The 26015-nt window shown below is 44.2% G+C and overlaps 3 protein-coding genes across 4 annotated transcripts in view; all 3 read right to left on the reverse strand.

Moving 5' to 3' along the window:
- Positions 1–26015, reverse strand: part of LOC135702723 (probable peroxisomal acyl-coenzyme A oxidase 1) — a 365647-nt gene that overhangs the window by 13971 nt on the left and 325661 nt on the right. The window lies entirely within an intron of this gene.
- Positions 1290–9351, reverse strand: LOC135702687 (uncharacterized). Its single transcript, XM_065223713.1, has 5 exons — positions 9139–9351; positions 8902–9037; positions 2408–5436; positions 1411–2301; positions 1290–1337 (listed from the first exon to the last, which is right to left on the reverse strand). Exons 1-5 carry the CDS (start codon positions 9349–9351, stop codon positions 1290–1292), a joined length of 4317 nt encoding a protein of 1438 aa, XP_065079785.1.
- The window catches only part of corn (cornetto), a 159823-nt gene continuing 148150 nt past the window's right edge, over positions 14343–26015 (reverse strand). Inside the window, exons 3-10 of one of the 2 annotated variants that reach the window (XM_065223734.1) lie at positions 22506–24700; positions 22254–22437; positions 21021–21321; positions 20407–20956; positions 20170–20341; positions 18137–18316; positions 17891–18055; positions 14343–15718 (exon numbers count right to left, since the gene is read on the reverse strand). In XM_065223734.1, the coding sequence (XP_065079806.1) occupies positions 15425–15718; positions 17891–18055; positions 18137–18316; positions 20170–20341; positions 20407–20956; positions 21021–21321; positions 22254–22437; positions 22506–24577 (3918 nt within the window). In that variant the 5' untranslated portion in view covers positions 24578–24700 and the 3' untranslated portion in view covers positions 14343–15424. Of the gene's footprint in view, positions 15719–17890; positions 18056–18136; positions 18317–20169; positions 20342–20406; positions 20957–21020; positions 21322–22253; positions 22438–22505; positions 24708–26015 lie in introns of those variants that run through there. The other variant, XM_065223735.1, reaches the window with a different exon arrangement.

Consider the following 26015-nt stretch of genomic DNA (forward strand, 5'->3'; position numbering starts at 1 on the left):
ATATCTGCTTCCCGCGGTACAACAGTGGCGAACAATCTATGATTTCACAATATTTAAAAAGCTACAAATAAACTAATAAACTACAAATTACACAACTTACTAGGTACAATAATCGGCACAAAACATAATTCGCAACAACAAAAACACATCTATCGCGATGGAGTCTATACTCTCCTCTTTCCAGGCCAGCTGCTGGGGTAAACAAAACAAAGTAGTACGAAAGCGATGGCCGTGTTCAGCTTATCCCACTCACTATCGCACCTCTGTGTGCATACATTCATCTATGCGCCTCACTGCTACAGCGACGGCAAGAAACGTCAAAAACGGGCGCATCAAAGGGGCGCGTTCACGGTAGTTATGCTACCGCAACCCTTTCAGGCCTGACTGCAACGGCAACATTCCCCCGCCCGTAAACCCTGTGGCTGGTTCCATAAGGAACAGTACGGGGATTACTCCTTCGAAGTGACCTCCAGAACGGCTAGCTTCGCTACCGGTCTGACCTTCTCGCCTCTGCTTGTCTGAACGGACGCTGAACGGACTCTTCCGTCACTCCCAACGAACACCTTCTTCACCACGCCTCGCTCCCAGACGTTTCGCTTCTCTCCATCTGCCACGAACACCAAATCTCCAACCGCTACTTGTCGCTGATCCACGAACCACTTAGACCTCTTGTTTAACATCGGCAGGTATTCCCTCTGCCAACGATCCCAGAATCCATCAGCCAAGAACTGTGCGCGATGGTAGCTACTACGCAACGTGTTGGCTAGGTCAATAGGATTCCTCGACGGCAGACACTCGACCGATGAACGACCACGCAAAAAGTGGTTCGGCGTTCGGCGGCGTGAGTGGACGAGAGTTGATCAGGTTCTCCGCCTCGATCAGTGCCGTCTGCAGGATCTCGTCCGTCAGCTTCCGACCATCTGTGAACGTTTTTAGTGCCTCTTTCACCGAGCGCACCATTCTCTCCCACGCACCTCCCATGTGTGGGGCAGCCGGTGGGTTAAAAGTCCAACGAGTCCTCGCACCGGTAAAGGTATCCGCACATGCTAGATTTATTTCCTTCGGCAGATCTCGACTGGCACCGAAAAAGTTCGTGCCGTTATCCGAAAGGATCTCGATCGGACTGCCACGCCGCTTTACGAACCTCCTGATCGCCATTTTGCACGACTCAGTCGTCAAGTTGTACGCCACCTCCAAATGTACCGCTCGCACAGTTAGGCACGTGAAAAGTGCCACCCATCGCTTTTCCTTCCTTCGGCCAATAGACACTTCCAGTGGACCAAAATAGTCTATGCCGACGTACGAAAACGGATCGACCCTCGCCGCCAAACGCTGCCCTGGTAAGGGTGCCATTCTCGGAACAATTGGCTTCGCCTTTTGAATCTTGCACCACACACAGGCTCGCATCACTTGATCTACTAGCGCTCGGAGACACGGAATGTAGAATCGCTGCCGAACTTCGTTTACAACGGTTTCTCTGCTGCTGTGCCCATACTGCCGATGGTAGTGTTCTAATAACCTTCGAATCACCACGTGGTCCTTCGGCAGAATGATCGGAAACCTCGCATCAAATGCCGCATATTCCGCCGCTTCTGTACGACCTTCCATCCGCACGACACCATCCTCATCCAGGAACGGTGCAAGACGATACAGCTTACTCGACCTCTCTAGTGACATTTCATGTACTGTCGAATCCTTGTTCTTCACCAGGGTCCTCACTTCGTCGGCAAACTCGTCTGCCTGAATTACCTTCCACAAAACTGTTTCTGCAGCCTGGTACTCCTCCTGTCGCAACGGCACATCCACGGCGGGGAACGTTGATCCTTGCTTGACACCTTTCCTAACGGCTTCGATCGGCAGCTTCTTGACGCGTCGCCGGCAGTTGGACGCGAATCGGAACACTGTTGCTAGGGTCCGCACCATTACTGTCCAACCCGAAATATGCTGCAACCTCTCCGTAAACCCCTCGGGTAACCCGATGTGATGCAGCAGCACGCTCGCCCGGAGCTCTTCGGCAACTTCCACCTTTGGACGCTTTTGCTTCGGCCATTCTTCCACTCCGTGATACAGAAAATCCGGTCCATGGAACCATCGGCTTCCCGACTTGATCTCCGTTCCTTTGCCCCACTTCGTCAAATCGTCCGCTGGATTGTCCTTCGTTCCTACCCAACGCCATTCTTCTGGATTCGTGATGCTGAGGATCTCGCCAATGCGATAGGCAACAAACGGCTTATACCTTCGTTGGTCCGATTTCACCCATGATACTACCGTATCCGAGTCACACCACACCACACCACGACGCTACCGGAAAGGAATGGACATCGCAGATCGACTTTGTCAATCGCGCACCGAGAACAGCCGCTTCTAGCTCCAACCGTGGTGTAGACAGGTACTGTAATGGCGCCACCTTCGCTTTGGCCTCGATGAATGCGCAGTGAACGACTTCGCCGTCCTCGAACCTGAAGTAGGCCACGCATCCATATGCCGCATCTCCAGCGTCAGTGAAAACGTGTAACTGCACCGTTTCATAGACCTTCGAGTCCAATCCACCGAGGTAACACCGTGGAACACGAATCTCATCGATTAGATGGAATAGCTGTGTCCACTGCACCCACCGCTTGTAGTGAGCTTCCGTGAGCTTCTCGTCCCAACCTATGCCACTACGCCATAAATCCTGCATTATGATCCGTCCGTGTATCAACAGCGGAGCCAGGAACTGCTTCGGATCGAACGTGCTGGCAATGCACCGCAACACAATCCTCTTTGTTGGCCAAGCACCTTCCCGAATGTAGGGCTGAAGGTCTTGGCGAATCTCCGTTGAGAAAACGAAGTGATCACCTTCCGGGTCCCACAGCACTCCCATGACTCTCTCCGTAGCGCAATGCTTGTCTACTTCTAGTGGTTTCACCACAGACTTCTCCTCTCCGAGCTGATGTAACACTTCCTGTGAGTTGGAAACCCAGTTCCGAATCTCGAACCCACCGTTGGCGTGTACACGTCGCACATCCATCGCTAGTCTCACCGCTTCCTCTACTGTATCGGCACTGTCGAAATAGTCGTCGACATAGTGCTTTCGGACGATAGCATCGGCAGCCTCCGGATACTGCTCGGCATGTTCCCGCGCGTTCAAGTTTTTCACGTACTGTGCGGAGAAAGGCGAACAGGTCGAGCCAAAGATAACCACATCCATCACGTACGTTTCCACCACTCCGTTCGGACCCACGAATAGGAACCGTTGTGCCTGACGGTCTTCTGCACGAACCCATGCTTGATGAAACATTTCCCTAATGTCACCTCCAAACGCCACGTTTCTCTCGCGGAATCCACTTATAACAGCTGGTAGCAACGTTATCATGTCTGGACCCTTCAACAGCTTATCGTTAAGCGACACTCCATGAGCCCTCGCTGCCGCATCCCAGACCAACCGCACCTTGCCAGGTTTCTTCGGATGTACCACGTAGTTCAGCGGTAGGTACCAAGCTTTACTCTTCGGCGTCTCCTTTAACTCCTGCTCGGTGATACGATGCGCGTAGCCCTTGGCAAGATATTCTTCCAACTGCTTCTGCAAACATTCCTGCACTCCAGGATTCCGGTCCATCCGAGCCTCCAAACATCGCAACCGCTTCATGGCCATGTCTAAACTCTCCGGAAATCGAACATCATCTTCTTTCCAGAGTAATCCTGTCTCGAACCTGCTACCCACTCTTCGAGTGGTCTTCTCCAAAATCTCGCGTGCTCTACGATCTTCCTTCGATTCTAAACGAATAGGTGACACTCCGACGTCTTCAAGTTGATAATGTTTCTTCATCGCCTCGTCCAGATCCTTATCCGCTTTGCTGCACTCCTCACACGAGCACCGATGGTGTCCCAGAAAATGCACCTTTCCTACGACGTTTGGTTGTGGACCATAAGCCGTCAAGCCGAGCTTGCACAAAATGGCAACTGGTTTACCAGATTCTCCGATTCGTGAGTCCAGCGGGGCGATCAAGTGAAGATTATCGATCCCCAGCAGCACCTTCGGTGTAGTTCTCTCGTAACTGGGAATGTCGATGTCTTCAAGGTGCTTAAACTCCTGGACCAACTTCGCTGAATCCAGCTTCTGTGCAGGGAGGTTTAACCTGTGCACCGTATGAGCTTCCAGCAGATCGTATCTACTCGACGAGTCTCTGGCAGATATCTCAAGCACCACTTTCTTCGACTGATACTCCGTGCGCTGTACGCCGTTTGTCCAAGTCATCTGCAGTGGTTCCACTGGTCCATCGGCACCCAACGTTCTCACCAATTCACTGTCCACCATGGTAACCGAAGATCCTTCATCGATGAGTGCTAGAGTATCTACTCTTTTCTTGCCGTTGTATAGCGTCACTGGAACCATCCTAAACAGAACTGCACATTTCGACTGACGATGACTATTACACTGCACCTGAGTTCGCGAGTATCCGGCTGGTCCACCATGAAGAAGGGCATTGTGGTTTTCCGGACAGCCATCTACCTTGCAACGAACTCTTATACGACATGATCGTTGTCCATGGTCGTAAAGGCAGAGTGGACAGAGGTTCAACCGAGTCACCGTTTTCCACCGCTCTGCAACACTCTGTTTGAGCAATTCCTGGCAGTTCCTTCCGTAATGCCCAGACTTTTGGCACACGGAACACTTCAACTCTCGGCGCTGGGGTTGGGGTGACGAATTCTTCCCAGCTGACATCACACTCCCAGACCGGCCGCTATCTCCATCCGTGACGTGAACGAAAGCCTTCGTTTGTGGTCTATTTCGCATCTTACCCTTCTCCTTTGCATCTGCCTTCTCGAAGGTTGCTTCTAACGCCTTCTCTACGAGACCTTCCATGAATGCACCGAATGTTTCCAAGTCGACTGACTGTGCGCGTCGCTTGTAGTCCACCCACTCCATGACATAGTACGACGGCAGCTTCTGAACTAGACTCTGCATCAAAATTGGGTTCTTCAAGTGGTCCACCAGCCCGGCCGCTTTGAGATGCTGAGTAAACTCTTCGACGGCACTTCCGAACTCGATCACCGACTCCAAACTCTTCGTGCTTGGTCCCTCTAGCTGCTGGATCTTTGTCGCCAATCTGATTGACAGGATCTCCGGATTCCCGAATCTCTTCCTCAGCTTCTCGATGATCAACGGCACGTTCTCCGGCAAAAGCAGACGATTTCGAACCGTATCCAATGCTTTCCCCTTCAGAGCATCCTGTAGACGGACCAAATTCTCTGCGTTGGTGAATCCACAGGACTGGTTTGCCTGCTCGTAGGCGCTGATAAAGATCGGCCACTCTTCTGCTGCTCCATAAAACTTCGGCAGGCTCCTTGGAAATACCTGTCGAGACGCTATCTGGAGCCGTGTCGGTCCATCCGCAACCACTTTATCGCCTTTGTAGTCCCCACCGTCGAGGATTGACTCTAGTGCTTCATCATCTTTCTCGAAAGCGTAGTTATGCTACCGCAACCCTTTCAGGCCTGACTGCAACGGCAACAGTTGCTCTGAAACACAATGTATCCACATGCCAAAATTGAGCTCTCAAGGACGTTGTTTACCCCCCTGACGATAGTAGGTTAAGGTATTGCTGAAGCCAACTTTTCCCCTACATATTTCGACTACAATGTGCAGTCTTCATCAGTGTCCCACTAAAGAGCTTATCCAAACCTAATCTAATCTAATCTAACACCAACACAGCCAGTTCTTGAAAGCATCCTGGAAAATGATACATCATTTTTCTTGTCTATTTGATATATGTTGATGCGTCACACATATCAAAACGGCCAACCTACTGTGCAGCATTTAAGGGGCAAGATAATTCAAAAAAGTAGAAGGGTTTGTGCCTAGGGGCACGAACGGAAGCTTGACGAAGGACCGCTAGTGGACGGAATAAATGTGAAGAGCATTTAGTTCTTTTAATTGATCAATTATCTATTATCTCAACTCTTTCCGTTTTTGAATTTTAGGCGTACCAAATTTGTTGTATTTTTTTCAAAGAGAAAGTTGATTAAGAGAATCAATCAAAATCACTTGCACCCCTGCTTCCGAGTTTGGTTACAAGATTACAACTCTGGAGAGCATTTTGTGTGGTCGTTGGGGGCTTGTGGTTCTGAAAATGGACAAACAAGCACAGATAAATTATATTCTAACTCTTTACTGAAGTAAGCTTGATGGCCCTGAAAAGGGCCGTTTTATTGAAGAGGACATCCATGGCCATTTACGCTTGGCGTGTTTAGTGTAGGTGACAGCATCACGGACCTCATTTTCCAGCAACACCTTCAGCACACCTCGTAGATCAGCAGACGACCGATGGCGGTTATCTCGAAGAACTTTGCGATGACGCTTGGCGCCTCCTTTACCACAACAATTGTTGCTTGTTAGGTGTGAAGGAGTGGACTAGCCACCACCTTCCTACTGCTGCTATTGCTGTTCACCGTCCGAAGCGAAAGTGAGCTAATGCCATACAGCAGCGCTCTTTTATATATTTTCAGGTTAAAGCAGAATGATGTGCAACCAAGTGGTATAAAAGCTAAAAAGACTCCTCCTATTATGAGTAGTTTGCTATCAAGTAGCGACACTGGCTCTTTTCGTTTTGCTTACACGGCGAATGAGAACGACCCAAATTTGAGTTTAGTTCACTCATAATCTTCAAAAGTGCAGGAACTCAGCGATGAGTAAATTTGTCTCATGGTTTCCTGTGGAAAACCTAAAAAATCTGCCAGAAAATGAGGAAATTGACGAAAATTTTATTCAGTCTCGGAGTAGTACCAATAGACTGAGTGAATCCAATCTTTACTTTTTTCAAATTCGGGAATTTTTCCTTGGACAATCCTGGAAAAACCTGGGAAAACAGGAGGCAAATTTACTCATCGCTGAGTTCCTGCACTTTATTTCTTATTTCTGAGATAACTAAACTAACGACCCAAAGTTCTCATTCGCCGTGATATCACCTAGAAAGATATTGGCGCCAGTTGTTTGCGTGATTACCTCTCACCCCAGCAGGCATGGGTCCAATCACTAAGGCATAACATCTCTGATCACGCCTTCCTTCGGGAAGTAAAGCCGTTGGTCCCCGGTTGAGTTGATGGGTCGATTGGTAGGGTCCAGGTGTGGGAGCTGCCTCCCTGGCGTCGGTAGCATTGGAGCTCAGTACGCAAAACAAATCTCGCGTCACTTTTCAATAGGTCCTATCTACATTGATCGATTCTCTTCATCGACACTCTCTTTCGTAAATAACTCGGCTTCACAAATGTTTCCTACCGTCTTCGTCGAATTAGATGCTAGATTGTTGCTTCTTCCATCGAAAATATCCAGCCGTGGTGATTCAAAGCTGATCAAGGTTGATCAAAATAATTTGTACCCCTGCTTCCAGTTTGATTACATGAGCATTTTGTGTGGTCGTTGGTTCTGAATATGGACAAACAGGCAGATGAATTTTATTCCTACTCTTTACTGTAATAAGCTTAGTGGCCCTGAAAAGTTGCCAAAGTTGATGGTGATTTAACCTCCGAAACCAAACAGAGTGCGTCTCTGTCACTTCAAAACGTAGATGACATCCATGGCCGCTTACGCTTGGCTTGTTTAGTGTAGGTGACAGCATCACGGATCTCATTTTTCAGGAACACCTTCAGCACACCTCGTAGATCAGACCGGAGATACGTCAGACACCGCCACGGCGAGCCAGACGACGGATGGTGGTTATCTCGAAGAATTTGCGTTTGGTTCTGAATATGGCGATGAGTGTGCAAAGTATTACGCAATTCCATCCTCCATATTTGCACGCGCCCGAGGCGAATGCCACTTCGACTTGTTTCGTCTACTTACTACCTTCTGACGACTGTGCTGGGGAAGCAGCATATGCATGTAGGTAATTGGTGGATCTGTTAGTTAATTCGACGCTTTTGGACAATGCTGGACATTTACCAGTTTTTCAATAGTTTCTTGTTGAAAATCAACATTCGGAAGCATTGTTATCGATGCGTAGCCATATTTCTGATCGATTGGTGATAAAATTATTGAAATTGGACCAGGGGCAGCTGAGTTATTAACGTTCAAAATCTTTCTTAATTTGTTACATGTTCCATTTTCGGTTTTCACAAAGTGTACCCCCATATAGAAATCAAAGACGTAGTCCTACGTAAAAAAAACATAAAGTTTGAAATTTCAAAAATCCGTTGAACCTCCGTTGAGATATGACAATTTGATTTTTGGGCTCAAATTGACCATAAGGTACAGACCAAGGGGTAAGTCATTCAGCACAGTATGCCGAAAGTAGATTCGGCACTGCTTGGGCACATCGATCGGCACAATCTCGGCATTGGATTGTTCATTAAATAAAATGGGCGCCCTGCTGGACTGCTGTTATTGAAGTTGTTCACAACATTACGTGCTGTTTGACTGTGTATTTCAGAAACATACTCTAATTGAATATTCTAGAGGAACTCAGACCAGCAATTCACTTCTCGGTTCACATTTAAATTGGAAATGTAGGCTTCCGAGGCCTGTCGATTGCTATCGATACCGGTCACAAGTCTTTCAGCTACTACGCAAATGGAGTGTACTACGAAATTGGAATGCAAGAGCAACTTGCATGGATTGAATCATGCAATGGTGGCAGTTGGATACGGAAAACTCTAAGGAGAAGATTCCTGTCTAATCAAGAACTCCTGGTCCAACTACTGGGGCAACGATGGATATGCTTTGATGGCGGTGGCTGTGGCCTTACACCCGATGCAACGTATGTAAATTTGAAGTGAGATTTCGGTTTAAATTTGAGTAGTTCACGCGGAATGTTTTTTGCTGCAACTCGACCTAATTAACTTTAAATTTTTAAACTGAATTTCACTTGTTCAGGTACTACGATCGGATTCTCTCGGAACTAAAACCCATTGGTAAAATCAAACGTCTTAGTTTGAGATCCTTCTTCTTGGCATACTCCATTCCGACGTCGAAAACCAGATTGAGCAGTAAAGTGTAGTGCTTCTGAATCGTTTCCGTCGGATTGACCAGCAACGTTCGGACGACATTCGAGTAGTTGGACTTGTAACGCGCACCCAGAGCACAGATGATAGATCCAAAGTGCAGAAAGTTTTGCCCGTCAGAGCCTGCTCGACACCCTCCGACAGTTTGGCATGTTTTACTTTCTTATCAGCATCCATAATCTCCATGACGTCATCCTTGACGTACTTGTTGAATACATCTACCGTCTGATGGTGATAACCTCGGAGTCCACCTTGGAGGGCATGATGTTCGCGATTGGTTCGCTGATGTCCACCGTGTCGAAACTCTTGTCCTTGATGAAGGCTCGCCACACGGAAAGTTTTCCTTGGAGAAGACGCCCAACGTTTTGCCATCCTTGGATCCCTTAATCGCCTCCAGCAGATCTTCAAAATGAATCATACTGTCGAGCAGTTTTGAGACGACCTTCTACCGTAGAGGTAACTCTAAGACCAGAAGGTCCCGAAGAAACGAGCTCTACTTTTTGGCTCAGCTCTGGTACTATCTTCGGTCCCAAGCTAATCGATTCACCCCTCGAAACATAGGAAATTTCACTAACCCCTCGTTTTATCTGTCAAACTTTTAAAGCGAATCAAAACAAACATAGTGTAGTACTAGAATTTCGAGTAGAATGGGATACGTTAATCGTTTGCTTGGGACCAATAGGCTAGTCAAGTAGTGAGCCAATTTAAAATCGTTAAATTCCAGATTTTTTAAGCATATTACAAATAATACCCTATTTTCTCGAGGTTGTAGAAGAAAAAATATCAAAATATTGTTCCACGTTAAAGTTCGAATGGTAGGAAACGTAATTTTGAACTGCTCGAATGATATGATCCATTGGCCTTATCTTTTTCCTTCTTTTCCCGAAACAACAGCTCCACCGGCGGAATGCCCTCCTCACCGTCCTTCTCGATCTGCTTAAGGAAATCGACATTCTTCTGCTTGCTGGTCAGGAAAAAGAGTGACTTTTCGCACAGCAGCGTAATCGTATCGATCAGCTCGTATCCCAGCAGCCAGGTCTTCAACGAGGTTGATTTGCTGTAGATGGATTCCTCGTCTACGCCGACCACCGTCAAAATGCAATCCACCTTCTGCAGTGAATCATCATGGGAAAACTCTAGTTCCTGGTGTAGAGTCGTTTTATTCGTCGGTAAAAAAAAAAAATCATTGAAGCTGTCAGAAATACTGGGCGAAGCGAAGACAACGTCGTTGAACAGATTCAATTCGCTCGGCCCCATTCTTGTAGTTCGGGCTCCAGACAGCAGAGCACTATTCCAACGTAGATCGTACGAGAGAGCAATAGAGCTATTTCAAGCAGTAAATGTCCGTGAAGTTCTTAGTAATCTTGAAAACAAAGCCAAGCGTTCTGGACGCTTTGTCGACGACATACGATACATGGTGTGAGTATGTCAGCTTTGAGTCTAGAAAAACGCCTAAGTCTTTCACGCAGTGAACCCGTTCGATAGTCGTGCCTAGTAGATTGTAGTTGAAAATAATCGGTTGTTTCTTGCGTGAGAAAGTAATAACTGTACAATTAGCTGGGTTGACCACCAGTCGGTGTAGACTACACCAGTCATCAAAGATGTCAATCTGATTTTGGAGAGAACGGCAGTCGGTGAGTGAGCGGATGCGCAGAAAAACTTTCAGATCGTCTGCAAACGATAGTCGTGGCTCTGTGATAACATGGTGAACGTCGTCGAAGTAGAGGAGAAATACCAAATTTGGGGTTGCCAAATATACCGTACTATTTTTTTTAAATCACAGCTTGCTCTATGCCCGGCACTGCTGGCACAACCGACCAGCGGTACAGTTGCGGAACACTGAGAAAAAAATTGACCCAAGATTGGTGTGCGGAGTGACCTACCCTTTGGTACAGATCGTGGTAGGCCGCGGTGAAAAGTTGACGTGTTTTGTTTTTGCAGCTGTATTTTTTCGAATGAAGTTTTATGATTTTATGCAATTTTCAAACGCGATTGATGATTTCAAATGTGTTTTTAAGTCTAGACCAACAATTGAAATAGGCGAAACAACCAAACGTAAACAATGGCTTTGAACGCCAATTCATCGAGAATCAAAGCACATCCAAGCAATCTAACACCGTTATCTGATAGAGCAAACTTCCTTTATCGAATGACATTGTTAGTTTGCGCGAGAGTGTTGTGATTCTCGAAAATTTTGTGTTTAAAGCCATTGTTTACGTTTGGTTGTTTCGCCTATTTCAATTGTTGGTCTAGAAGTGTTCGTGATTCAGACAAAAATCTTTAGAAATGTGTCCTTGTCGAGGGGAACCTGTTCCGAAAAATTAATTTTTAAAGCACGCTGTTTGTGTTTGTCGAGGAGAAAACGTTATTTCTCTGAGGGAATCTTCCGGAACCGATTCGCGGGCAAAACGGGTTCCTCTAGAGTGCTTGAAAAACCTGGGTGAAGTGCCTTAAGAAATTTAAGAAGAAGAGTGAAATAGCGCATACTCGCAAAGAATGAGAGAAGGAAGTTTGATGATGGATTTGGATAATATTGAATTCGGTGAGACTTACTCAATTAGAATCGAGATGACAAAGATTCAGCAGCAAGGACACAATACATAAGCGGTGAGATCGAACTGATTACAACTAGACATAAAAATATACTAAATACGTGCAGGAATTGCTTTGATGATGGAAGTGTACACCGAGTACCAATATACATTTTATATCGGTACTACGTGTATGCGGGGCTTGTTGTAAGTGAAAGTAACCTCGGAATGGACGTGAGTGACCAGGAATTCTGAAATGGGTTACTGAATCTCAACAGAGTTATCACCTTTCAACTTCCGGCTAACATTGTTTGCTATGGGATCAGTATAAGATAATAATAGATTATATTGTACACATTTTTCTTCCATAAAAACACTGCCGGATAGTGGAAGTTGGATTGTATATACATACATACATATACGTACATACAATTTTTTTGCACAGTCGAAGGGTTAACGGGGCACAAAATGAGCAACATGTAGCCAAAAAACATGTAGCCTAAGAAAAAAATACTACTATGAAGTTGCCTGAAATAAAATGATGTTCCTTTAACTTTCACGATTTGCTGTTGACATCTAAAAAGTTCCCTGAACTTCTTTAAATACTCAGTTTTATAAATTTGAAATATTTGAGACTCCTCTCCCCTCTCACACACTTAAAAAGTAGCGGTGAAAACATATAAAGAGAATTATTCTAAATGCACCTGAAATCCTTGCGTATGAAGCCCGCATCAGTCTTGCTGCAGGCCAAATACGGAATCTTCCTGATCAACCTGGTACTGTGCGAGTTGTTGGAGGCGCTACACCCACGCTCAATGACGACCGCGGAACGTCCATGGACACTGTGATACCAGAGGAAGCACTGTTAGGAAGGTGGTAGAATTTACTCCATTTGTTTTATTTATTGGTTAATTTTAATCGTAGAAATATGCGCAGTCACACACGCTCTCTTTCAATAAGTTATTCGTATAGATCTTAGCTTATATGTACGTAGGAAAATTTAGGATTTAGGTTTCTAGTTTTATCGAATTTCTTCAATGGCATTCAACTTTCAGTTTTATCATCATTTAATATTTTCGCAAAAATTTTGCACTTCTGATGAAGTTGGATTTTGTTATCACTTACGCAGCTTAAAATTAGTCCTTTAATGTCTACTAAAAGTATACAAGAAGTTTACAATTGGGTTGAAAAATATCCATACACAAAAAAATACGGGAATGGAAGGGCGGATTCATACTTAAACATTATAGTTACAAAAGAGATGAGAGAAAAAAAACTGAATTCAATATAATTTAAAGGCCATGTCTGTTCGCTTATCTACTTATAATACACAAAGTTTGTAAAATGGACGTCTTTATCATCATAATCGATCATTGTGTGTGTGTGTGTGTATGTGAGGCTTGGAGTAAGCAAATTCATTGTCTAGCTATTTTGTTCTACTAAGGAGGGAAGATTTCACCTCACGATTGCTTTCCGGGGACACTTTCCCGACTCGAACGTGATTCATGGTCTGAGCAGGAGTGCGGGGATTGGTGAATGTGTGCAAAAAGCTTCTAGTCTTCGTAAAGTTTGATCGTCTGTGCAAACTTAGTGAAAGCTAGAATTAAGTTGATTGATTATTCTAATTTTTCAGTACTAGCTGTGGAGTTGAGTCCGGTTTGTGATTACTATCTATGACAGCGTATGTGTCTTGATTCAATAGTAGAGATACTTTTCTCAAGTCACGAGAGAAGGTCCTATCAGTGTGTATGTGCGGTTTTGGAGCTGGTTTTTGTTTAAACGGTGCGTTACACAATAGTCTAGGGACGGACGATGTAGTTAATAAACTATATAAAATCAATTATTACCTTGGCTTATACTCGGGGAGTTGACTTGAAATCAAGCAAGTCGACAGAAATTTGATGTGGGCACAGGTCAAGGCAAGACAAGCAGCTGCCCAGGATGGAAATCTTTCACAATGGGGGTTATTCCGAGACTCGAAGTGACTTTTGTCAGTAGTGAAGTGATAAAAGTCACGTCGGGGTGACGTGACTCTGCGTTTGATTTGCACAGATAGTCCCGTCATCACGACGTGACTTTTCTCACTTCACTAGTGACAAAGGTCACTTCGACTCTCGGAATAATCCCCAATGGCCCCACTGGGTGCTCAGTTAGTCAGTCTTCTTTGTAATCCTCGAATGCTTAAAAAAAACACTCACGTTTTGAGAGGAATAAACAGAATTTCTTAACATTGACTTAAATTAAAATACATTTAGTAACCTTCAGAGAATGAGTCAGTACTTTTTAGAGTGCGGAAAACTAGAAACATTAAAGAAACAAATTACTCAGGATATGTCTGCAGGTCTCAGAAGTAAATCCTAAGTCCCTCAAAGGTAGTTCAGAGGAACGTCAGCATCAGTTTTGAAGACTTTATGCCATGTTTCCTGAAGCTTTGGATAGTGGCAGGTCAATAGACTTGATAGACGAGACCGGTTTGGTTTAGTTAACGATGCAAGAAGATTCCGGTAATGCAAGTTCAATTGTTCCCGGAGGCAAACCCAGTTAGATAAGTTTAGGTTAGCTTTATTAATTAGACTAATCCAGTGATCTCAAATATGAAAGTCCATAGAACTGCAGCAGTTAAAGAATGATTCATGACTCAATGGTTAAGGCTGAAGGGATCCGAGGGATCCCATAGGGGTTTTTAAACAGGTCCAGAGTAGACCTGCTTATTGAGGGAAAACTGGTGGATCTGTGCAATCAATATACTGCCGCTATTCGCATAACAGCCCTATGTAGATAGGAAATCCATAGGACATGGGACTGATATGCGAATAGCGGCAGTATAGAAGACAACGAAGCATATCTAGATGGATCCCAACAAATCTAAAATTAAGCCATTCGGTTGATGCGAGGCACCATCAAGGAATACCCAGAACACCTATTCACGAAACCGAAGGAGTACGTTTTCAAGCTCAGTGAATAGAATTACTATTTCAGCGGACATTGGAAACAGGGACCACCATTGCGCAGCTCGGAACGAAGCATTTTTTGTACGAATGCTTGTATAAAAAAAGTTTCTCGTTCAGAGCTACGCAATGAAGCCTTAGGTCAACAGAAAATACGATAAATGACAAGGTAATAACAATCAATGACAAAAGAACACTATTTGTTGCGCTGAATAAGTTAGGAGTACCTATGCATCAACTGAACGTTTGCTTAAGTTTGTGTAAGGAAACGTTCGAATCTTGTAGATAGGAACGATATTTTGATAAGTTAGATTCAAAGAGAATAGTGCAACCATTATAACTGATTTTGACATTGAGCTGCGGTCCGCCCCTAGTTTTAAATCAATTTAAGTTCGAGACTCTTAGTTACTGCACAAATTTACGTCCGTATATACCAGTCGGGAAAGTGTCCCAAGAATCTTAATCGATTAAAACACTGCTACCATAATAACTGTAATTTCATCATACTCATAATTGACGCTGATAAGACAAGTGAAACGCTGGGAAAATGCAACTAGTTTTGATTAACACTGCCCTGGAGAGTTTGCTTGATAACAGCTTTAAAAATGTATACTACAATAGCGCTAACTCGAGCGCTAATTTGTGGATTTGGAAACTTCTAAGTTCTATTTTGGACACTAACAAGGGAACATGAAAATACTATAGATTTTGCTCAATTTGTTTTCGTTTTGTTCTCTATTATCCTGTGTTACCGAATCTAGAATTCGATCGCTGTTTGGCTAGTCTGCAACTGTCGTATTTAAGTTTATTTTCCTCTTTTGCTAAATAGGTTTATGATCACAATACTTCCTCGTTCACTTTCTACACTCTCTAAACAAACAAACAAACATGTACGAACAAAATGTTTATCTCACTATCTATTCATCGGTGACTCTCGTTCTCCATGCTTCTCGACTCCTTTTACCGTCATGCTGTGGAGTCGATAAAATCCGGTTGGCCTAGCTGCAGTCCTGCTACGGCTACTGAACCGTTGCTGTTCCCATTTGTTTGGTTGGCATTCAGATCGATGCCCCCGGGGCCGCCGACGGTGGGTGCACCAGCACCATTTGTATTACCATTATGTAGATGGAGACCCGATGTCATCAGGTGGGCCGGAAGTGAGACCAGCGAGATCGCTTGGAAGTTGGTCTCTTCTAGATCACGTTGCAGCTGCATCAAGGCAGGCGATTGCTCCACCACCGACTGTACGCTGTGAAGCGTCTGTGGATGAAAGTGTTGCGGTTTGGTATTGTGGGAAACTTTCTATGTTTTGGGTGATGTTTTCGGTTTTACTTGATGGTGAAATGTGCTATTTTAGACATGCAGCATGCAGGAGCTGGATAACTCTTGAGCTCAGTGATGAAAAAGTTCGCAAAAACTCACTATGACTCGCGAAGTTTTCCAACGTTGCTTTTGAGGTGTATTGATTTGGATTATTTATATTATGGGTAGGCAGGCAATTGACGAAGATGTCATTTTCGCTACCACGCAATATTAGTCGAATACCGGCATTTGTATTAGTCATATAATCAGAAATCGTCATATGAAGTATAAATTTAATCGTATGTAGTGCACAGTTCCGTCTAGTAGCAATTATATGACTGCCGTTAGAAGCATTATTGTCACATGTGTATATGAAACTCCATAGCACATGTGACAATTATGCGTCCACCGGCAGATTATCTGTCATATAGAACTCACTTGTTATGAGTTTTTCATAAATAGATACTTCTCAATCCAATCAAATTTGAATTGATAGCACTATATTCAAATGAACACATAGCTACCTCCATATTACACCGTTATAGACGCATTCTACCACATTCGCGTTTTTGGCTGATTTTTGACAGTTTTTGTCAGTAGCAGAAAAAAAAATAAGAGTAGGTAACGCTCAAATATCATTACTACAGATTTGGAAATTGTGATAAATTTCCTATAAAAATCGATCAAGAGTTAATGATTTGAGTACCTTGGTAAGTGAATATGTTGCGTGACGTTGCAACGTTTTGCACTTCTCAACTACACTACTCAACACCTACTCATCAAAACGTTGTGGGTTACTCAAATCAGAAACACATCAGATCAATATTTATAGGCAATTTAACACACTTTCCAAATCTGCAATTATATTTAGGACTTACTTTTCATTTTATTCAGTTGCAGTACAAAAACTGTAAAACAAAAAATCAGACAAAACCGTGGTAACGTCACGTAACATGTGTCTATACCACTTTTGCGCATTATAGTAGGAATATCCCAAGCAATCAGAATTCATTTGTCCAACAAATGCTGCTTCCAGGCATAGAAAATCATTTACATTCCTTTCGTGCATTCATTTACATTCATTTGCTTAAAACATTTTTCATCAACAGAATTCCATATTAGCTACAATTTTTGTCAGTAACTCAAATCTGTATTTCTAATGCACGATGACCTAGAGCGAACATAACCCATAATTGTAAATTACATTCACTGAAAAATAATAACAAGTTTTGCCAAAACCTACAAAAGTTTCATACACTATTTTACGGAACTCTGTTGATTTTCCATGCCTGGCTACTTCTCTAAATTACGAACAAACGAGTCGTGTATTATGCACATACACAAATGTAGACGTATTAAAGTGGAAACCTTATAAAAGCAAATTAAATTTACACCCTATAAGCGATTCAATTTTGTTTTGTTTCTTTATTTAAGAGGTTTTCAGCAAGTCTTTTATATGTAACAGATATTATTTGTACTATTGCAAAATTGACTTGGGATTTTACAGTATATATTACTGGATTAGACATCATGTTGTGAACTTCATTTCTTGATACAAGTTTGACTAAATTCGATTCTATATGTGCACTGTTATACGACTTCTGGTAGCCTGGGATAGGTTCGTTTATCCCCAAAACAACAAAGATATACATGCAATCTGTTTGTCTGGGTACTCGGGTATGTTTCCCTTCAAGGAATCATGCAGTCATGCAGGAAAAAGACTAGCTGTTTGGGGAAATCAAATATATTAACCATCTGTTTATTTCATTTTAACAAAACAAAAAACAACCTTCAAAAATAGTAAAATAAGGAACATTGCGTTATACAATTAAGCACCCACAGCCAATCACTTTTAGTTATATAATTATTGTTAAATAAGTGTGAAAATAGTCTCTCTGATTATCTGTTTCTATCACTTTCGATCCTTACAACGTAGACAATGTTATATTAAATATCTCAAAAATAAACACGTTACCCCTGTCGAAAGAAACTTTGAAACATATGGGTGATATTGGTAAATATTAGCCAGAAAATATTAAAAGGAAAGCACCTCTGTCGGAATGCCGAGAACAAACGAAATAGCTTGTGCACTAGTAACTTTTCTACAGCTTTAGAAAATATCGCACTTACTTCTAGCGCCCGATCGATCGCATCGTACTGCCGCTTGGCTTCGGTCAGTGCCTGGTGCCAACTGGCCGTCATGACCAGGTTGGTATTACCTCCACCGCCAGCACCAGCCGTGAGTGATGCCACTTGTTGTTCCTTCTCCCGAAGGCGAGCTTTCAGCTTGGGAATCTGTGGGTGTGTTTGTGTGTGGGATGAATTTCGATTAGATTTCGCGAACACAATGGACATCGGGATTTTTAAAGAACTAACCTCATTGCACGCTTGGATGATGTGTTGAATCAAATCCTGCTCCGGAATCGAGTCCGAATCGTTCCACATCTTCAGAGCGCTAATGATGTCCGCTCGGTTGATCACCAGTCCGCAGTCGGTGTTGCTATTCTGTTTATTGGCGCACAGAGTGCTCAGCTGACAGATGTCCTCGTTGAGTTTCTGTAGGATTATAGCGGCAAACCTTTATTGCGGAACCGAATACTATACTTATACTCTAGACCCTTCTTGACCGAAGCTCTAAATCCCCTGGAAGACATACGAAGGACCTCTTGAAATGAGACAGACAGACCACGACCCCTTGACAACTCTAAAAGTTTTTGAGAATTTGTGACTTCTTTGAATAACATCTAATAAACTGATAGACCTACTGTTTATATTTCCCGGCCATCTTTGACTTCCCAGGAAATGGGAAACAGCTGATGGCTCTTCCCTAGAATTCCCTTTTTATTCCTAAGTCCACAATAGCATTAAATTGAATTCATGGCATGCGCAACAAGGACGAAGAATTCAGGTTGTGGCATATTGTTGGTAGGATATTAGCGAAGACAACAAATCAAGAAGACTGGCAACTCTTCCGTTTTCTCATACGAACGCTATGAGACAGGTACAATCACGTCATCTGCCGCTCAAAGGTAAATGCTTCGAACGAATTTGATAGCAAAGATTACATCCTCAGAAGAAGGGTTTGTGTATTTGCTCATTTTTCTATGCGTTGCTTCCACCTTCACTCAAGCGCAGCGCCATTGTATCTGTCGCTTGGATTCTGGCAAAGTTGCCAGTCTTCTTGATTTGTTGTCTTCGATATTAGGATATCCCCTTTCTTATAGTTCAATTGGTCATGTCATATGGTGATTGGTACGATTGGCTGAACTAAAACTAAACTAAAACTGATTGATTTAACTCTAGGAAATTTCCATAATAACATTAGAAAACGGATAAATAGAAACCGAGATAGGTACAACATTTTGATAAAAGTGTCGAGTTCATTTTCAGTTTGGTGCTCGAAGATTATTTTTTGTTGTTTAACTTTATTTTTGAAATTTTTAGCCGTAGGTTAGTTCATCTCGTTCATGTTTGGTGGGGCCTCAGAATGACAGGTAGACAGAGTAGTTTATTACAGTGTTTACTTCAACTGAAAATTGGTTCCTGGCGCGATCGTACATTTACACAACATATTAAAGACACAACATTAAAATCTGAATAAGACAGAGCTCCACACCGGGGGAACCGGGAGGGCCCCCACCAGGCAGAGATGTCCCAACAGTCGATAGAAATAAAAAAAAGACTGAACTTTAAAATACAAAGCCGCATCCTTTAAAAAGCGCATTCAGTAATGTGCCAGTGTGGAAGGATCATTCCCGCAGTTTCTGATACTGAGGGCATACGCATAGAATGTGCTAGATTGAGGCTGGAGTTCTACAACCGACGCAAGTCCTGTGGGACGGCGTTCCACCGAAATTGTGCGAGATCTTGGTGTAACCGGTCCTCAAACGCGACGCTATCTTCTGACCCCACTGATCTGTCCATTTCCTCGTCGTCCCTTTGATCCGTCTGATGAAGAGGGAGCGGTTTTGGGCCCACTCTGCGTCCCAAGCTTCCCGTACTTTGCTCACGATCCAGCGCTTGACATCGTGTAACGGTACTTCGTTGGTATAGCGAGGGGCAGATGGTCCTGCCCCAGCCAGAAGGTCAGCTTCTGAGTTGCCTGGTATTCCGCAGTGCTCCGGAACCCAGCAGAATACCGGTTCTCGAAGAGTTAAACTAATTTAAATATTGTGTATCCATTTGAGATCAACAAAACCGTGTGAAAAGAATGACTGACGATGTCAGTTTTAGACTTGTTGGCCACCCCTTCTGCGCACGCTAGCGAGTCCTTGATAAGATCAGAGGATGCCGAAATTCGTAGATTCATATCACATAACTCGATTTGATAGTCAAACACATCAAACACAAATAATAATTGCAGACTTAATGCTATATTGGAAACAGATTTCCCCCCTCAATCAACTCACATCAATCTCCATTCGATGGGACTGGAGCTCGGCTTTGCTCTTGACCAGTTCGTTTCCACGTGCCAGTAGCTGTTGCGAGGCATCTTTGAGATCGTCTTTTAGTTTCACGTTTAGATCTTCGAACTCCTTCACGCGGTCCTGAATCTCCTCGTTGGTTAAAGCTAGTTTGTTTCTAAAAAAAAACATCCACAAATGAATGTACCTACGAGCTGCGATCGTTTGGGTGACTGAACTTACTTGTGACCGATTAACTCCTGTATGCAGTGATCGTTATCCATCTGCACAATCCGCAGCACCTTCAGAAGCTTGGTGATTAAATTGTCCACATCTATTACCTGATCGACCAGCGATTGGGCGTTGCAGTACTCGCAGATCGATGGCATCTCGCCCATGGATGCCTCCGCGCAGCAGCTGTTCTCATCGTCCTCAAGCGACGAGGAATGACTAGTGGTGGTATGATCGGCCCCAGCCGTTCCAGCTCGCTGTTCCGAGCCGCTGCACGATCGACGGAACCGTGGCGACCGACCACTGGCAATAATACTGGACTGTAGCTCGATCTGCTGCCGATTGGTAATTGCCTGCGACAGGTTATCCAGTGATTCGTCATGGGAGATCATCATGTTGGCACCGCTCTCGAGCGAGGATGGCATCTCGATTTGGGAAATTCGAGTCGACGAAGAGACCATGTTGTGGGAATGTGAATCCGGCATGGCCACGTCCTCCAGGACGTTGTCCATCATCAGACAGGGCTCGGTTTCGGAATCGAGCATCTCCGTTGAGTCGGACTCTGTGATGAAAAGTAAGTAAATGTTAGAAATCAATTCATTTTCCGAATCGTTCTGAAACCTCACCATGACCACATAGTTCCCGCTTATCCCTCGAAGCAGCAGCGGATGCACTTTTTTTCAGCGCGGTCGACTTGCTGGTGGCATTTTTGATCGCACTTATCACAGCAGCTATGAACGAATGGCCCCGCTGAGGAGACAGCGGAGTGTCGCTCTTGCAGGATTTCTGAGGGGAGTCCTGTTGCAGTGCCTGATGCCGCTGCTGCTGTTGTAGATCATTCTGATTACCACCACCAGGTTGTTCGGATTCCGGACTACCATCGCCGCTACTACTGTTAGTGTACGCTTCGTTGTGATAGATTACGTCCTGGAACGAAAAGTTGAGAAATCGCTAAGACTCAGAAGTCTTCAAATAGCTAGTCACTCAAGGAGCATGCTCGTTTCAACTCAAGCAAAAACTGACAGTATAGGAGAATCTCTCTTAACTAATTACTAGTAGGCTACCCACTCGTTGTCTGGCGCTAGCTAAATCAGCCATCATGCTTCCTAGTGGACTATCAAACGAAGACTACCTACTAGTTGTTGCTAGTACACACGGAGACTGGGATAGGGCTATCCGTTATAGAGGAGGAAGGCAAACGTAGATGGATGGAACGAAAGCAGTGAAAGAACTTACCGTATAGTACGCAACCTCTAGGATCACGCAAGTTTTGGAATATGTTGGATGGTGGTGGTGGTGATGGTGGTGATGGAACAAAGGGATCATGAATTGTTCGAATTATTTGTCAAAGTGATTAGTGACAGAAATGGTCGTTTATGGAACAGAGAATTGAAGAAAAGATCATTGTTAGCAAACTATCATAACAACTAGGACAGCTAGCAGGAGAGATATATTTTATGGGTACCTAGATGGAAAAGAGTTTCGGCGTTTTCGTTAAACTATGCAATTCAAGAGACCAATAAATTGTCATCGGTTCTTCCAGACAAGTATCTGCAAAGGTTCCATACATGTATGCTTCTATAATAATTCAAATATTTGTAGATCGAGTAAAATAAAAATGCTGGTTTCAGAAGTTACGGATTTCTAGAAATTTAAGTTTGAAAGGACGTTCAAGATATTTCTCTCTCTCTCTCTCTCACTATGTCTGAAGAACTTTATAGAAGATAGCTACCCCCGAGCAAAGAATCTATCTAAATCCTAGTGCATTAATTTCAAGACAGATAAGATAACGTAAGTTACCATTATGAACTATATCAAGACTAGTGGTGTTTGAATAAAGCACAGGCAAGTGCACTCACCTCCAAATCCTGCTCGGAAATGTTGTACGAAGCAATCAACTGCTCCACCAGGTGATCCAACCTCGAACCCAAACCGGACAATGCCACCGATGCACCGGACACGGCTGCCCCCTGCTGCAGTAGGATGTCCTTCGATCGACTCTCCAGTGCATTGTACTTGGCCTGCATTCCGAGAAACTCTTGTCTGTCATAAAAAAAAGAATGCAATAAACTCACTGATAACCGTCCCATACAAAGTAAGATTAGTCTCACCTTCTCTGCTCCCCAATCCTCACCAAATGCCTACACTCGTCCTGTTGTCTCTCGATTTCACTTTCTCTCTGAGCAAGCGACTGCTTCAGTTGCGAAATCTCCAACTCCGCATCTTTCAGCGCATCCATACAGGATGCCTTCTCCGCCTGGAGGAAGTCCTGCATTTCGCACGATTCCTCCTCCAGTTCAGTCTTCTGCCTCAACAATTCCTCCTGATTCTTCAGCGACCGTTCCATATCGCTCTGCAGCACACGGCAACTCCTCTTCAATTTGGCGATTTCCTCCTGCTTCTTCTCCAGCACCGTTCCGGACTGCTGCAGCTGCGACTCCAAAATCAACAAACTGTCATACTCTTCGGCGCTTTCGAGTGGAGCCCCATGTACCGATTCCAACATCCCCAGCACTCGTTCGCTGTTGCACTGCAATTCCTTCTGTGCGGCCAGTTTTTCCTCGCGTTCCTTGAGCAGTTTTTGCTCCAGGGCCGTCACCATTTGGCTCTTCTCCGAGTGCTTCGTCATCAGCGTGGAGTACTCGGCTGATAGCTTTTTGAGCTTCTCTTCCAGTTTTTCCATCTCTTTATCACGGATATCCGATTGGGTATATCTGTGGCACATCTCTACCGCATCTACCTTGATGTTTTTGGCGTTACCGCTAAATGCATCTTCGACATCCTTGCTGGTAATCGCCGTTTGAACACTGGTTTCGTGGTAGATCTTCGTTTTCTGGACTAGCTTCTTGGTTACGCCCACCAACCGCGGATAACTCGGCATTGTCTTCGTGGGCGTTTCCTGTTTGGACGATGGTAGCTTTTTCATCAGCGACGATGTCATACGATTTGATTCACGAGTTACGGACTCGCTGCGAGAGCTTGAGCTTTTCAAGTCTTCAGCGGATTTCTCTTTCCGACGCCGAGGAAGAGTTCCAAATTTATCCAACGGGCAGCTAACTTTCGCCTCCAGGGCTAGCGTTCCGACGCGAGTTTTAATTGCGAGGCCTTCCGGAGCAACCGAGCTAGCCCGGCCGGAAGAACGAGGTGTCGTGTTGCCTTTACCGCCTACCGATGGCCAACGGCCGTCGTCCGTAGGAGTACCCAATGGAGTTCGACCACGCGTTACCGAAGGAGTTCTGGATAAACTAACCCTCTGTATTGTGGGTGAGCCTTCTTTGATGCCGGTTGGTAACGAATCTGGCTTAACCGGTCGCTTGGCTTGCGTCGCTTGTTTAGACGTCACCGTAGTCTTACCCATCGTGGCACTGGAAGAAATTATTTTCTCCCGAGATCTAGCACGCTCTCGAACATTCAACGCTGAGGTTGGAGGCGTCTTCAAGTTCAATGAAACCGATCGTCCCAGCGAGGAAGCTCTGGATCGTGAGCTACTTCTCACCGATGTAATACTCTCTGCTGATTTTCGTGGTGATCTTGTGGTCAACGGTTCCTTCATGGCTACCTTTTTCTTTGTAGTACCACCCGCCTTTCGCAAGGAACTGACTGGTCCACCCGTAACCGAGGAACTCTCACTACCACCTTCGCTAGCACAGTAGTCGTTGCTCAGTCTTCCATTAGCAAGCAGGATCGTACTTCCGGTCTTGTCATACGCATCAGAGCAATAACTGATCATACTGGAGTTGCACGACACACTGACTCCGTTGCCTTCCTCCAGTCCGCAGCAACTGCTAGCATACCCGGCGCTGTTATTACTTAACGCTCTCTGCAGTACCCCGGTATCGTTCAACGAACCACTAATACCGCCAAATTCTACCCCACTATCACTGCCATCGCCCCCATTTAGCACCTTGACTGCGTCGGTCTCAATCATATCTTTTGCGGGAAGACCTCCATCAATAAGCTCGATAATTTCGGCAGTAGCTGCCGGTTTTTCTGGAACCACTTCCATCAGCGATGAGCTGTTGTACTCCGTCACGGTAAACGAGGAATCCTGCGAGGATTTTGTCGAGTCATTGTCTACTACCGTATCGGTCACAATAGTCGGTGGCAAGTCCACCATTTCGCCACCATCGTCGGTGGCGGCGTCCATCGGTTTTGTCGTAACTACTTCCTCTATGGTGTCCATGGTGTTGGTGTTGTCCGTTCCGGTGTTGTCGTCTAGGGATCACAGTTTGTTTCACACGAATTATTGTACGTATCCAGCTTACATCTTCGATCGATGCGTAGTTTTCGATTGTTTCAGTGCAATCTGTAGGAGAGAAATGAAGGTAACAGAGAATTAGCAAAGGTATTATAGTGGGCGAAAGTAATCGCGAGCGTAGGAGGACTGCGCTAAGTATAGGACTGCATTTTTCTGATAGCGAACAAAATAGAGACCGTGATGGTGGTGGCTTATCTTATCGATTTTGACACAAATCGTAACGTAGGTACTCTGGGGCAAAAATGTGTGGAATTAATTAAAAGCCTATAACCTCAGGCAACGCAGAAAGATCAGATAATGGATAAACGAGCACCGGATGATACAAATCTTTCGAGTGGGTATCACATTTTAGTCAAAATCGTCATTCATTCTATACTTCTACGAGTAGTTTTCCCTGGCCAAACGCAATGCGGATATTCAACCATTTCGATTTAACCATGCGTACTCACTCGAAACGGATGTGCTTGATTGAATCTCTTCAAATGACAATGACAATTAAAATGAGAAAGCAAGAACAGCCAAGAGTAAATAACGAAATCAACATTACTGCACCGATGATCGAACTTATTTATCTACATTGTCGGAAGCATGGAAGCTTTGATGATAGTGAACAAGAGTAGGTAATGAGAGGGCTATTATCGATAACCGTCGATAACGTCTACATAAACGTCTGTAATGATGGATTTGCATTGCAGACGTTATCGACTGTTATCGATTTACAGCCGTCTGGTAATGAGCACATAAGGGGTCAAATTTCCCGGCTTTTTTCCCGGAATTTTGGAAATTTCCCCGATTTCGTGATATACATTCAAATTAAGCATAAAACTAATTGCGATTGAGCAGAACAGATCACTAGGATCATTTCTAAGATCGGAACATGTTTCCTGGATCTTGAATTTGGTTCGAAATGTTCACATTTTGTCTTTAAAAATTCGCTCAAAACTTTGAAGGATTTTTGATTTTTCTCAAGCATTTCCTTTAGAATTTCCCTTCATGAAGTTTTTTTTTTCAGAATTCATCTAAAAAACTTTGAAGTTCTCTCTGAGAGTCCTATGAAAATTTCTTTACAACAGTCTCTGTAGAAAACGCTAAACCTTTTGTTTTATTATTCGTCCACCGAATCTAAACTCTATCTAAGAATCCAATGGAACTCCATTTTTTAAATTCACTTGAATTCTTGAAATTCTGCGTAGAACTCCCATGAAATTCACGTCAGAGTTTTCGACCAATAATTGAAAGGGCCTATTAGCTTTTGTGAGCAAAACTTATACTCCCCTTTCCCTGCCAACACGGACTGAAGAAATTCTTCCGTCGAATATTGTCTTCAAATTTTGCTCAGAATTATCTTGGAGTTCTTCTCTAA

This window comes from Ochlerotatus camptorhynchus, unplaced genomic scaffold (genome assembly GCF_037179485.1).
Source record: "Ochlerotatus camptorhynchus isolate MF236.1 unplaced genomic scaffold, CSIRO-AGI_Acam_v1.1 ptg000196l, whole genome shotgun sequence".
Lineage (NCBI taxonomy): Eukaryota > Metazoa > Arthropoda > Insecta > Diptera > Culicidae > Ochlerotatus > Ochlerotatus camptorhynchus.

Bases quoted from the DNA above. Each gene is read 5' to 3' on its own strand.
- LOC135702687 (XM_065223713.1), bottom strand. From the start codon at position 9,351: ATGGCAAAACGTTGGGCGTCTTCTCCAAGGAAAACTTTCCGTGTGGCG. The intron at 5,437-8,901 runs GTTTGATTTTAC...CTTTCGAGAAAG, and splicing joins GAAGGATCTCAAACTAAGAC to ATGATGAAGCACTAGAGTCA. The intron at 1,338-1,410 runs GTGATGCGAGCC...CACCCTTACCAG, and splicing joins TCCGAGCGCTAGTAGATCAA to GGCAGCGTTTGGCGGCGAGG.